We start from the raw sequence: 15674 nt of genomic DNA, 5'->3' as shown, positions 1-15674 counted from the left end.
AATATTCATAGGACATTTTGGAATTGTTTCCACGAGACGCAAGCTGAATTCTGTCAATTTATCATCACTGGGGGTAGCCATCCACATGCTATATTGCTATATCACTAAGCTATAATATTTTACCAAATGTCCTACTGGACAAATTGTAAAATGTAAATAAATAAATAATAAAAAAAAATTTATCATTGTCACATAATATAACGTTTTATTTATAAAGTATAACAAAGTTCGTTTCTTTCTAGTGTCTTTTAGTTCCAGGGTTTATCACAGAATATTTAGCTTGCCTTTCATACTTCGTTTTACATTGCTAATTAGCTTGCTATCTATCTATAGTAATTTTTTCAAAAGACGACCTTCATTTTTTCACAAACGTGGTATTCTAAATCTACGTATTTCAATTTACTTAATATGCGCGAATCGATAAATGCATATACGTGCATATGTATATGCGCGAGTACCATTAAGATTTATGAATAATGAATATGCATAAATCTCAGCGGCATAGTAAACAGCGTTTGTACGAGTGGAAATCTACTCTATAGCAGTTTCATGAGTGACATATTCAAACGGAATCTTGCTTCTTCATCGCACACGTGAAATGTCTTGACTGACAATCGAGCGTTTTATCCGTTCAACGAAACTGTATGGCGATGTTTATAGAAAGCTCGTAAATTCACGTATCAATCTTGATCGCCTGTCTTCGCTATTCTATTTTAACCCAATTACACCGACGATATTCCATCCCTCTGTCACAGCCACGTATCTCAAGACGAGACACCGCGACAACCGCAACGTAAATCCTCTGCCTTTACGACGACGGTCTTCAAAACCGTCATCGTTCGTGTTTTTTCACGCCGATGTCCCTAATGGTTCTCTCGGCGTCTAGCCATCAATGTCGTAGCCTCGTGATTCACGACTAGGCCCAGACAAGCAACGTAAAGTCGCGGTCGCGTTGCCAAACACTCGAATGAGAAACACAGGCAGGTGATCTCATCGCGGAAGTACCAACGAAGATTTTGTATTCCGAACCGTGTGGGCTCTATAAAACTAACCGTGCCCACGCGGCCTGTCCATTACGTGCGGCGTCGTCCACCGTCAGATACTCATCGTCACGTAGCCAGGCCACCTGTGCCACCATGAATATCCCATAAAATCGCCTTTTGCTTTTCTTTCGAGCTTGCCGCTCTGGGAGTGTCAGCCTTCGCAGTTTCTGATTCTCGGTTCGTGTTCTCGCGAAACAAAAGACACCCAGGGACGTCTTGTCTTGAGATAGGTCTTGGAGAGTGGCGTAAGTAAGGCTGGGACCACACGAGCCTTGCAACGACGTCCGTTGCGTGACACGCGTTGTGCAAACACGTTGCTTCCACGAACAACGCAGGTTCGATAATATGTGGATTTCTTTTCTCATCGATTTTCCTTCTACATTTATTTCCGATCAATTTATTCAGCGTATCTTTCCAATCTTTTTCATCCTGGCGAATAAGAGAGAAGCTCTCCACCGTGGGCTAGCGGACCTCGACGTCCTGCCACTGCTATGCCTACAATTTTCTTCGTAGAATGGACCAACGTCAATTCGAAACTGACTAGCCTGAACTCGTTCGTGATATCTTCTCACACGTGCGAATTCGTTCGTGTGACTACATAATACTTTGCAAGTCGCCCATGCGTGCAAGAAGCAATGGCAGTGAATTCAAAACACATAACGAACCGTTATGGAGCTTGGAAAAATCGAACGTGTCTCTGTCAGTTACATAGCTACGGTTCCATTATTTGGCGCGTAAAAATAAATGAGTTCGTTATCTTCTTCTTCCTCGAACAGTTCGTCAACTGCTTGAATTCGATATTGCTGCCCGATACATACGGCAGTGATTTGAGAAAGGCAGTTCGCATCGAATCGTCTTATACCGAAGAATATAAAGAATGAATATAACAATCGTAAATTTTGAATAGAAATGCAGAATATGCGCGTGCAGTGGAAAGATATAAATGCGTGTACGTATTTCAGCGTTCATGGATTTCACCCTACGCGGTCAGTCGATGTCCCTAAACGCCGTGTAGTTTGAGGAAGCATCGTACGTATATATATCGCCGTATATCGGAGTCCATACACGAGCGACATGCATCACTGTCAACGCTATGTAACTTGTAACATGCGTAACTTTTTCCCAAACGCATTTATGTTAAAACAGACGTTAGATTTCGTAGACGTACGTTCTGTATCGTATTAATTCGTGTAGCAAGCCACACGACATTTGTAGGACGCGCCGCTTCCTCCGACGATTTCGTTCGCAAACGTTTTCGGACTTCTTTATTGCCAATCATTGCTAATGCAAAACGCTTCCTTTGCGTATCTTCTTTCGCGTATTTTGCATTTCGTAGACGATGTTACCCCGGTAGTTCTGTCTGGAAGGATCTTCGAATTTCTTTATTGTCGACTATTGTTATTACAAAAGGGCTTCTTTTTTGGAATATCCGTGTAAATAAGATTGTTTTGCAGTTTCTATCGCACCCCGAAGACAATTCATATTTGAAAAAAATTGTTTTTATTGAGTGTCATAACGCGATAAAGAACGAAGTGGTAGATGGAACAGTAAATAAAATATAGAAATATCAGTATTGTCGCGTTCTGAAATATTTGCAAGTAATTACAGTAAATTTAATTATTTAAATTATAGTATCAGATAGAGATAGAGATACGGTAGGAGCTGTCGGTTATCCCAGCAGTAAATATTGTGGATATACATTTGCCTGTGAGACACAAGCCAGTACATTGTCTGTATTGTCAACGTATGATCGTCAGTTGATCTTTATGCTGTACACCAACATGTGAAAACATAAGCGTAGTCGGTTTTATCAATTCAGAGGAGACGCGGAACATTGCCCGATTACGCAATGGTGAAACCATAACTGAAAAGCGGTGTCTTGCGCGATTGCTAAATCAACGATTTGTCACATTAAAAGACGAACGTGCAAAATTTCGAGGAAGAAGATATCTGCACAAGTGATGTTCCCAAGCATTCTGAAGCATTCACAGCATCACAGATAGTCATCGGATGGTACAGAGCACATCGTCAACGAGATACTCCTGAGGAATTATTAATTTTAACAAAGATACGCAATCCAGCAGCTCGAGAAGATCGCACGAACAAAGATGATTCAGACACGTGTACGTAATACATGGAATATGTACAAACATCAGAATTTTTCATGCAGAATGTAGTTAAACGTGAGTCGTTCGATTATCTAAAAAATTCGATTACATTCGAACTGAATTATTTAGTTCGGATAATCGGGATTCTACTATATTATGATATAAATTACAAGAAAATTTTAAATCTCCAACGATGTATTTATATACTTTTACGTATCCCCTCTCCTTCAGGAAAGGCTCATGGATACGCCACTGGCTGTACATCCGTACAATTCTATACGTGCGTACTACTTTTACGCGCGTACGAAACAACGTCCGTTACAACGGGCGTCGTTGCGACGTTCGTGTGGCCGCAGCCTAAAGGTTCCTCTGGAGAACGTTCGCCGAGCGAACAGGTTCAGATTTCGGAAAAAATCCTTTCGATTTATGCTCATTGACGGCGACTGCCGGCTTCGTGAAACAGAATAGACGGAGAGGCGTGGCCGTGGGATTCACGATGCTTGCCGAGAAAACGGCTGATATTTATTAGGTAGCTGAGACCGATCGAACACTCTTACGTCGATACTTGAACGATGTGTCGAGGATTTTTAAATTCTGATGTTTGTCGTACGCTCGATACGATACGAGGATTGCGAGATAGTGTTAGTTGTTTAGGATTACTTGACGAAAGAATCGTAGTCGAAATGATATTGCAAGAGAAAAATATTTCTCATTCAAAATATATTTGAATATATTTCTGGTATATTTGAATCAAAAGTATCGCGATATTTTCTGTGATTTGTTGAATCGTAGACAGCGACAGTGTAGCTCTTTAAAAGTCTACGATAATACGAATGAAATTTTTGCATGTATACTATGAACTATCAATTAAGAACGACTTTGCACAATGCAGATTTGTTAAATAACAACCGTAGAAGATAATGCGTCCAAGTTACTCGAGTATCTAAACAAATTTCCAACCAAGATTTTAATTATAAATATATCACGACTAAATCATTCAACCATTTAACATTTTCTCTACTGATCTGTCTCAACGACTGAAGAACTTGCAACTTTCTCCACCTCTTTATCTTACAATCGAAACTTCATAAATATCAAAAAATATTTAGTCGTTGTTTCAAATAAAATTGTATTTACGTATCTAGTAGTTTGAATAACACTACTAAAGGGTAAACTTGCCTTGAAGACCAGCGAACAGTATTCTCGTCGGTATCAATGGAGCTCAATGAATCACCGAGCCATTAAGTTACTCGCTCTCTCACTGGCGCGGCGGATAGGTGAGCGGCACAATGTAAATGCCGATTTTTCTCTTTTTTATGCTTGATTACAACAAGTGTTTGCTCACGCAATGTGCGAGGGCTTTAACCCGGAGAGTAGACGGCCACGTAGGCAGATGAAAGATGCGGTGCACGTTACACGAACGTCGCCCTCATCTAGGTGACGATTCATGAATCTCAGAATAAATCGCGCGAGAGTAATATGCGGCCACATAAACGCCACACTAAATTGTGCGCTATAAATCGTTGTATTTAGCAAAAGCTGTTATAATAACATAGCCTGGAAGCATGCGTATCTATGCGTTAGAACGGTGTTCCCGATAAAAAGTAACTACGAGGATGGTGAATGGGTGTAGTCGAGAGTTAATCGGTGTAATAAAACTTAAGTTTAATCAGAGAAAATAATTAGACGGTGCGGTGTACGTATAATTTATAATTCAACGGACGAGTAACAAAATTTCTGTAAAAACTTTGCGCGTTGCAAATGTGATAGAAATTTTTGAAAGCTGGAAATTATTACGTTCGCTTTTGGAATTTATTTTTCTTTCGAAAACGATCAATGAAATTCTTAAGAGAAGTCTTAAGAGAAATATTTTTTATTTACTTGTGACCAGAATAAAACCACCTGTTTGACAGGTGGATGCGTGTGCAATGACCGTCGTTTCTCCGTTACCGTGAATGATACAAAGCGATCAGTCTCTCGTTAATTGAATGCAACGATGCTCGTCGTGTTGCGTTGGCTGCACAAATGCACAGTGGGTGTTTCATTGTGAGAGCTTTATGAACTTATCTCAGGTGGTCCATGACATGGTCAAGGAAACTGCAAGGTGCTGGATGCATGGATACGCGGACTGAAAGAATACGGGAAGAGACTTGATTGGATAATTAATGAACCGTGCGAGCTTGGTCGCTGGAGGGAGCGTGTTTATTGGTTCGTTACGAGTACATCGTTGACAAGCGTAATAGCCACTTTATCTGCGAAAACTGGACGTTCTTCCATGGTATTAACTCGATTACCGTGTACAAAGCGTTCACAAAACATACCTGTACACTGCTATTAAAAAGCTAGGGGCATCTCTTTACGTCAAATTAAAATGAGGCGCAAATCTCCAAACACTTCTCAGTTTCTCGCTGAGAATTTAATATTACATTAAACTTCTTGCAAGTGTAAAATCTCGTTCTATTGAGTTTCTAATATAATAGGATACTTATCGAATTTCCATGCAAATTCGTATTTTTATAAAGCTTCATGTTTCATCCGTTGAATATTATAACTAGTACTATACTTTCGATATCTTGTATATTTTTGCAATTTAAAGTTTCTCAAAAATGCATAGAAATCTACGGTGTGGTTATAATAGATTGTTTAAAACGACGCAGATTTTTATCTGTTTTATCTGCGCTTTGTTATAAGGTAGCAAAAAGCGTATATAGTAAAGAGACACGTAATTTGATTGAAAAAAAAAAAGAAAGAAAAAGCCGAGTTGATCTCCGCATTTGCTCTATATCTTTGTTTTAAGAAAGAAAATTCATCGCGATGTCTGATTATATCCTTCTTAATAAAGATTGCTATGACGTATATTTTTTTACTGCCGAAGTAGCTGAATTATCGAGAACAGTTTCACGTGTCTGCAGATTTTCAGCACAAATAAGATATACTTCTCATGATTCGACCAAGTAAAATAGATTTAAAGCTTCATTAGGAGAAATTAAATAGTTTCGAATCGCATCGAATTTAAAGTTTCCATGTTCTAAGATACTTGATACAGTGGAACACGTTTGTACTCGTACAACATCGTTGGATAATGAATAATCACACTGACAAGAATTCTTACGCAAAGTGAGCTGCACGTAATAATGGTCGGCTGCGTGAACGCAAGTCTCAAAGAAGGTAAGTCCATTGTCGGTAGAGTGGCTCAAACGAAATAAATCGGGCGGTTTGAATACGATAGGGAACGGGGCCGTAAGTTACAGTGAATTAAACCATTCTTCATATCGTGACATATTTTACATCCTGCTATCATAACGTCGGTTAATCATTGCTCAGCCAGGTGTAATTTATTGTTACGCTGGCAAAAATGCGAACGCCATAACGGTACGAGTGTATTTTTCCTTTGTAAAGTATGGTTCCGAGTACCGCCTAACTATGCTAATTTCAATCGTAACTCACATACGGTACAATTACGAATGTATTCATTCATAAAATTGATTCAGTGTTAACAACAGAGGAATATGGAGGGCAGATAAAGTGATGTATGCGTTGGTGCCTTATCTTTACTTCCTCTTCGCTCTGCCTTTTACTTCTTTCGTGTCAAACCGATTCCGCGTGTTCGGCATCAGAAACGTCGAATATTTGTCATCTGAAGATATCTGCATTTAGACACCGTGTATATTGGTCAATTTTTATTATTGAACGAATTCGAGGAGCAGGATTCACCGACGAATAATGCGACTTTAAATGAATTTATTTTACCTTCGATCGTTCTTTCATCTACCCAACTTTATCTACTCTGTATCGATCATTTTCATTTACGGAGAAGTATTAACCCACTTATACCGAGAAGCTATTAGTTTAGCAGATATCTTAACTTCAGTTCGTCGAATTCAACCGCTTCGCATCTTTCCTTCTCTTTCGCTCGTTAAACTTGACAAATGGAAGTTGAAGTATATGATAAACCGATGGTCTTTCGATACAAATAGGCTAATAGCTTCTCCCGGGGAGAATATCCAGCTGGATGGACCAATCTTACAAAAACGATACGGCGCTATTTAAAAAGATGCTTTCAGCATCTGAAAAAGTCAGATTTAATATCTCGAAACGTACAAAGCATTGAAGGATCAAGTTATCTGACATTCGTCCGATCAGGCACGTCGAATACGATCAATTCAAACGCCTTTTGACAAAGTTTTTCTTACTGACTCGTCCCGTATATCTAAACTCATGAAGTTATAATCATTTAGAGCGAACAATTTTGGCTACGATCATGGCTATTGAATCTTCGCATCTGCAACGCTCAAGGTCTCCTTAAAATCTTTCGCGATCCCGTTCGCTAATGGTTAAAGAACAAAAGAGAAAAAACAGACGTCTAGTCCGGCGCGCAATCAACACTCGATAAAGGTTTATCGCAGCGAACGCGAAGCTCGTGTATTTTTTCGTCTATGTTAAACGGCTGATGGAACTGTTGCGAGCCGTGTCGCATTCCAGCCGGTTCCTCAGCAGCTCAGCTGAAATTCTCGGCAGCCTAGATGCCGGAAGCGAAATCCGAGCGGTACGCTCGTGAGCGCGTAATTAACGGGAGTTCCTGAACAGCGAGAGAATACGTAGTATGTAAGTACTGGCGGTCGATATCTCGCGACCTCTCTCGGCCGACCGCCATCGGATCCGCGCTCAACATCGCACAGCCATACAGAAGCGAAAAGAAGAACCGAGTCTTACGAAACGAGATCCTGGCAACCGCATTCGTAATGCACCGAGCATTAAAGGCAGTTTATAAATATGCAACGAATGTACACACGTGTACCTGAGCGAGAAAAAACGATCGATCAATATTTATGCGAACACGCGGTTGCGTTTGGGCATCGAGCGGGTTAATTCGAACGTCATCGGAGGATGAAAAAAAAAGTCCTTTTTTAGACGCGGTCCTTATTGTAATTCTTCATTTACGATCGTTACTTAAATATAATTAGGATCCTGATGATCATTCGAATGCACACGCGATGATTCTAACAATTGGGTTAAACGATAAAAAAAAAAAAATATGTAAGTGATCCAATATCGTTTAGTGAGATATGGATATGTTTTATTTTTTTCACAAATTTTTAAGAAAGTACTTAATTTCATTATTAAACGTTTTAACGATTGCATCTTAGCACATCTCGGTGATTGTTTAAATACGAGTGTCGAACAACTAAACGATGTTTTAGGAACAGGCAAGAAACGTTTAAAGAATACTTGGAAAGTAACGGCGAAACTATAAGACTAACTATAATATTCTTTTTAGAACGGAATTCTACTAGAATTCTTTTTTCCAACGGAGAAAGTTAAAAGAGCGGTACCAGTTAGTTTGAAATGTTTTACCTCCTTGCAAGCATTAGAAATTTATCTTTGCACTAGTGCGAAATACATCATCTTCTTATCTAACAGCTAAACAATCGATAACAAGGCACCGCAGTGCTCGGTTCGACCTACTTTTCTAATATCAACACTGGACGTTTTAAACGGCAAGCTTACTCAGTGGCTACGTGCCTTTACTGACTGAAATAATTCTTTTTTTTTTTTTTTTACGTAGCTTGAAAAACTAATTGCGATTTTATAAACTTTATTCGGTATTTATATATTGTACGATCTCAGTGTTGCGATAATTTACGAAATAATGCGATTACTTTACGATTTACACCGCTTACAGATATTATAGTATATTCCACGATCAAGAAAAAAGATTTTTCTAACAAAAGAGGAATAGCGTTAGAATTGTTATTACATTTTCTAATTCTTTTTTCAACACTATACATATCCACAAGAAAATACACGAGCTTCCAACGATAATACACGTGCTGAATATTTTTGCAATTTGCTAGAATCTCTGGAAATAGAAAGTGTGCACATACTTGCATCACTCCACACACGTATATCAATGAAGATAAACCAGATATCACACTGCAAAGTCTATTCTTCCTCGTCTCGTGCAATTGCTCTCATTGAATGAATTTATCAATAACGTTATCGAAACTTCAAAAGCATCACGCGTCTTATCGATTACCAGAAATATCTTAACGTTTTGTTATCACGTTCCATTATTACATATATCTGAACGTGCCAAAGATACTGTTCTCGAAATTTATTCCCTTAAAATCTATTACCATTTTCATCGTTTGTTCCTCGTAAGGAGGAAACATTTTCGTATCCTTCGTATCCTTCTCTTCCTGGTCGCAATGAAAAAGCTGCGGCGCCTGGATCGCACCACGAGACGTATTGTTTACGCGCGCGTGGCGTAACCCTAAGGAGTGCGCAGAGCTTTTAAAGCAGGAAGGGGGCGAGGAAAAACGGGAGCATCGGATCCCACGACAGATCCTCTCCGATCCAGAGAGACAAGCGAGTCGCGTATACACCCACGTGCGCCGGTCGACGAGGTACGGAGAAGAGATTCGGGTTTCCCGCATGAAGGAGGAGGACGCGAGCCGCGAGACGAAGAAGAAGAGGAAAAGAGGAGAGGGCAAAGGCGGCTAATGGTAATGGTAGCAAGTCAGTGTCTCTCGGTCCGCCGTCGAAGCCGGTACATATTCACCTCGTCGTGGTCCACGTATGCACTCGGTCGCTTTTTCCTCGCGGTTTCGCGATATTTCGAAAGAGGGTCTCGATCGATCGTGTCCTCTCTCCGCTTGCAAGCGTTCACCTTTCGAAGAGGAACCGGCGGTCTCGTCGATCGACCGAGGACGGGTTCTTCGATCGAGTAGCTCTTTTTCTCTTCCGGTCAGCGAGCTCTCCCTTTCGCGATCTCTCCCCGTTGGAACCTTTCGATCCGACCTTTGGCGCCGTGGCTCTTCTCGCCCCTATGAATCTTTCATCGGCGCTCCCTGGCTGAAAGTGTCGACGGCCCTGTGAGTCGAAATCCTCGCCGATTTTTACGCGTAACAGGAGCGTCTCTCGTGGACACCGCTGGAGATCGCACGACGGCCCCCGAGGGAATGCGCGCAAGAAACGGCCACCGCCTGGAACGAGATTTCGTAGATCCGCGCAACCTCCTTTCTTGGTTGCCGTAAAAAAGAAAAGAAAAGAAAAGAAAAAAAAGAAACTAGCATGATTTATGAGTCGCGTCAATCGCAGCGGCTGATCCACGCCGCCAGCTAACACGCGTCCGTCGCTCGTTCCTCGAATCGAATATTGGACCGATGGTTGCCATCTTCGCGTTATCTGTGCTCTGACGAACGAGGAATCGGCCAAGAGACTCGATAAGTGATTACAAAGTCGAAATGAACCTGTTCTCGTGATACGGTTGAGGATCAAACGCGCTGTTACTTTCGAGGTTCCGTTGCCAGGTAGCGTTATTAGAAACTGATATTCCGATAGTATCCAGTTAGATGGTAACAAGTTGAGTGATATATTTTATTGAAACGAGAGGTGATCAAATTAGAATTATTTAACGAATGTAAAAGCTTGTCGAAGAATGTCACGGGGTTCGATTATTAAAGACTCTTGCAACGAGCAAGTGGATAAACTTAAACGTGGTCGCGAAGTCGAAGCTACTTCGTAAAGATAAGTCTACGAATAATTTGCAATAAGTTAGAACGATAAATAATAATGGAAGAACGTCGTGAACGATAGTTACGGAAAAGCCAGTGCCTTAATAGTATTTCTTCTCGCAATAAATCAGTGAACGAACATAGTGATAAATTCAAGTTAATGATTGTTAAACTATTTTCAAAGCAAACCTATTTGATAAAAGATCTCGAAACAACTTGACTTCGAAGACAACGCGGACAACGATCGCAGAGTTACATTTGTCCTTCGAATCGCCGTCGCAAGTGCAATTACGAGACAAACCTGCCTGTTGAAGAAATTATTATTATTATTATCAGTGACTCGGGTTAGGCCAGGATTTTGCTTCGCGACGACGCAATATACGAAGACAAACGCTGATCGTAAATCTGAAATCGTGCTCACGAGCCTAATTAAAAAGCGAACTTGTCCATTGAAGAACGTCTCGAATTACCATGATCGAAGACACGTGTTTCAACAGTGATTTCTTTGCAACGAATCGATGAATGCACTCAGGTTATCGTTATCGCGTTAGTTATATTTACTTCTTAAACCGTCCTCGCAAGTCCGGCTTATTTACGAAAAAATTCCTCCGACGAATACCATCAAACGATTCGCGATCGACGAAATAATCAACGAACAATAATCGCAAACTTGAATCTATTTTTAAATCACCCTCGTAATTTTCTAACGAAAATCCGCTTACCCTAGAACATCTCGAGTTAACGATATCAAGAGCGAATTAATATCTCAACAGCGTTGGCGTTCGCCACGAATTAACGAACAAATCGAGACGGTGATCTCACAACTCCATCGAAATCGCGTCGAATCGCTATCGAAATTTTCGCGCTGCTTGCAACGAGCCAGCGTGCAAACTCGAGCGTTAATAGCAAAATAAAAAGTCACTCGAATCGTCGTTACAACTTGTATCCAAGAAATCACCAAACTATCAGAAACTGTGAAAATATCGAGAGAGAAATATCAGCAAGATCAATTGTACCAGCCGAAATCGCGTCAAAAGAGAAGATCCATCGCGCGTTCAGCAAGCGCACCCTTGTTCTCCAATCCGTTTATCAAGGTCGACATTCTCGAAGCCGATCCATTGCTCGGAGATGACAGCGTGATGATAGAGGCGCGGAGGAACGTGCCGGTGCTTCCTGTGAGCATGGGGTAGAAATGTACCCCGGAAGGTCAGCGTGGACCCGGGGCGTCCTGGCCCTCGGAGTAGGGGCCCTGTTTCTGCTGGCATGGCGGATCGACACGGCCGGCGACGCGTTGTCTACGTCCACGCCGATCGATTCGGACAGGAACTATTTCAGCGTGGCTGTCGCGTCGTCCCGATCGAGCAGTCGGCGCGACATCCACGGGAAAAAAGAGGAACGGCCGAGCGACGGGTCGGGAATCGAGGGGCAGGATCGACAGGCTTCCAGCCAGGATTATTCAGCGACCGACCAAGAAACGCGGACCCCGACCGACGTCCATCGGAATGCCGAACCTGACGGGGAACACGAGGCCAGCTATTCGGAGGAGATCTCGCTTCCGTGGTCGGATCCTCGAAGAAACGAACGTCCGAAGAGTTATTTGCGCGGAACGTCGCGTCCGACGAGAGATTTCGCGACAACCGATGGAGGATCGGCGACGAGCTTCGCGGAATCGTCGGATTTCGTGGGAAGCGACGCGTCGGGAAGTTACACGGCCGATAAGTCGCCTGTAAGAAATTTGGAGAGCGGCGATGGAAAGAACGAGGTAGACGGAGAAGCTACGAGTTTTTCGATCGCGAGTTCACTCGCACCGCGGAATGTGGTGAAAAACGATGGTGACGCTGATAGGAAATCCAAGAGTCACGTGGTGGAACCGAGCAGAAGTACAGAGGACGAAGGTAATTCTAGATCAGCGGCTTATTCTATCGAGAAGCCGCTTCCGTCGTCCAACTTCGACAAAAATGATCTCGTAGAAAACGCAGAAGGCAATCGCGTGTCGATAGATGGTTTAACAAGAAGCTCGTTTCTATGGTGGAATGTTGAAAGGAATGATAAAAATGACGGTGGATCGAAGAGTTATTTGGTTGAAGGGTTACATCCGTCGTGGAGTTTCGTGAGAAATGATCGGAGAAACGACGATCGAAAGTCGGTAAGTTATTCGGTGCCAAGTTCCTTTCCAATATGGCATGTGAAAAGGAATGACGGCGAATCAAAGAATTACGCGGTGGACAGCTCGCTTCCGTCGTGGAGACTAGAGAAAAAATATGGGATAAAAGATGAACACGATGGTGGTTTAACGAGTTACGCGGTGGAAAAGTCATTTCCGCTATTGGCTTCTGAAAGAAGCGATTACATCGGCAATGAGAATAATGGCGCGTTGACGAGTTATTTGGATGAATCTCTTTCGTTGCAGAATCTGAGGAAAAACACGGGAAACGAAGATAATTACGGATCGATGTATTTCGCGGGAAATCCTATGGTTTCTGTAGAAAATGAAGATAATTACGAATCTATAAGCGATCCGTGGAACGGCGCAATTTCATCGCGGGATTTAAAAGAAGAAACCGATAACGCGTACGATAAAGGTAATGGAAAATCAATTAATCGCGGTGTAAAAGTGTCATTAACTGGCGAGGGAAACGATCGTTCGTACAACGATTATACATCGACAGGCTATTCTCGTGAAAATTCGCTTCTTCCATCGGATTCTAAAAAGATCGATCTGATAGAAAATAAGCGTGGACCGGTGTACGGCTCAATTACGAGGAAAAGCGAAAATTATTGGAATGAAAACTCCCTTCGGTTATCGAATGCTGAAAATATCGAGCTCATAGAAAATAACCGCAGACCGAGGAAGATCTCAATTACAAAGAGGGGCGATCTCGCGTTGAAAGATCCAAAGAGACGAACGAACGATAATGATGAGGCGAATTATACGATGTTTAGGAGCGAGGAAGCTGGAAACACGAGCGAGCAGGATGAGACTCGGTTTTCGAAGGATGACGAAGAGACCCGCGACGCGTTCAATGGCTCGGCTGTCGGTGAAAGGAGCGACGTTAAAGAGAATTTGTCGCACCGAGTGAATGGGCAATCGATGAATGAAGTCGGGAAGAGTTTGGGGCGAAGTTACTACTCGGACGCGGGCAACAGCCTTTCGCTAACCTTGCACGGGCAACGCGGTGAAAACGATGACGAAATCCATGGTCTGGCAAAAATGGAAAGTACTGCTATCTCCACGCGATATTCTCACTCCCTGCAGAGCGAATTAAACCACGAATTAATCTCCGTAAGCGACGTCGAAAGCCGGACGCAACGAAAACTTCTTTCGTACGATGTATCGTCTTCGGCTTCTAAATCGAACGAGAAAAAAGAAATTCTTTCGAATATAAATAACGAAGATCCTCGTCATCGAAATGACCGATCAATCTCGACGGAATCTCGATTCGACCGCAGGGTCGAAAGGAAGCTAAACGTCGGATTCTCGGACGAGCTCGTCGCTGATTTCCATAATTCCGACCAGCTATCCGGCTTTGAAAAGGCAGACAGGGAAGAAGAATATAAACGAGACGAGGAATCGATCTCGGGATCGGCCGATTCCTCCCGAGCCAAGCCGCCTGTTCTCGCTGGAATGCAGAAGGACCGTGTGCTTTTTTTTCGCGAGTATCACGGGCCGACTCGATCTTCCGCAAAGACGTCCGAGACGTTCAGAAGCCGTAAAGGTCGAACGGTGGAACGGAATCGCGAGAACATCCTTGAAAGAGGAACGCGCGAGACGAGATCTCGCGATCGATCGCCTCCGGCCATCGATCCTTCCGTGGATTTTCGTGAGATGGACGCGGCGCAAGGTTACGCCGAGACACTCGCCGGATACGAAATAACGGATCGTCGAGATCGCCACGATGCGAACGTTCGTGAAGCCGGTCCTGCTTCCTCTCCGCTTCGTGGAAGCGGCCAATTGTTTGACGAACAGATAACGATGGTCCCTCCGGTGACCGATAAGTCGAACGCGGTGCAAGAATCGGCAGGCGAAAAGACTTTCGGTAAATTGAATTTACGCGATGGTTTCGCGGATATACGAAAGGATGGAAGGAGATTGGAGTGGGCAGACGGGATGTTGTTTGATACGAATAAAGTGCAACAGTTGGCGGATGAACAGGTAGATAGGAATATTCTCAGCGGAAAATTCTCCGGTCCGAGCGAAACGCCATGGTTCGAGGGTAAAAACGTATCCGAACGATTAAATTGGCACGGCGACTCGTGGAACGATCGAAGATTCGAAGTGGATTCGAGAGATGGAAGATCGTATAGTTTCTTGGAACTAAGACAATCCGAGAAGGATGAAACGTGGCAGAAATTTTCAAACGTTCGAGGACTTGCAACTAGATCGCCAGATACGAAATCGTCGGATTCTACGGTTACGATACAAAATCTTGGAAGGGAAGACGAATCCGAAGAATCGAATTTGCTTAATGAGTTTTCGAAGGATGAAAAATTTGGCACGAAAGTCGCGACGAAAGATCAGCAATTATCTTCATCGTTCTTTCGGAAGGATGATTTGCACCGTGAGAAACAGTCGATTATTCGTCGAAAGAGATACACGAATTACTATTCGCCGCAGTCTGCCACCCCCATGGCATACGTGCACATTCAACCGGCGTATCCGGTACCAACGGCACCAGCTGCGAACCGGAAGTGCGTACAGTGTATGTTTGTTTACAAACCGTGTTCTTCGCCACCTAGACCTCCGCCATTTAAGAATGCTTTTCCGACGAATAAATATCAGGATTTGGCACTAAACTGGCATGGACTTAAATACGGTGAGTAACAGAAGGTTAAACGTGAAATTTTTATTACTTTCGATACGTTTTCATCCAGCTAATCATCTAGTCAATTATATGTAGAAATATATTTGCGAGGGAAGAAGAAATTTTGTGCGTATTATTGTAATGGAATTGAATATTACTACAAATTAAACAGTCGTGTCAAAAATGTTATCAGTGTTGATTATA

At 42.5% G+C, this 15674-nt stretch overlaps 1 protein-coding gene across 4 annotated transcripts in view; it reads left to right on the top strand.

The window, feature by feature from the left end:
• LOC126869857 (laminin subunit alpha-1) overlaps positions 1-15674 on the top strand; it is a 199866-nt gene that overhangs the window by 134463 nt on the left and 49729 nt on the right. The window contains exon 1 of one of the 4 annotated variants that reach the window (XM_050626914.1): positions 9664-15482. The exons of the other annotated variants lie outside the window; for them this stretch is intronic. Within the exon in view, the coding sequence (XP_050482871.1) occupies positions 11861-15482 (3622 nt within the window). The 5' untranslated portion in view covers positions 9664-11860. Of the gene's footprint in view, positions 1-9663; positions 15483-15674 lie in introns of those variants that run through there. 4 annotated transcript variants of the gene reach the window in all.

Source organism: Bombus huntii, chromosome 9 (genome assembly GCF_024542735.1).
Source record: "Bombus huntii isolate Logan2020A chromosome 9, iyBomHunt1.1, whole genome shotgun sequence".
NCBI lineage: Eukaryota > Metazoa > Arthropoda > Insecta > Hymenoptera > Apidae > Bombus > Bombus huntii.
The sequence above is the reverse complement of the archived record's forward strand: the minus strand, read 5'-3'. Positions and strand labels throughout refer to the sequence as shown.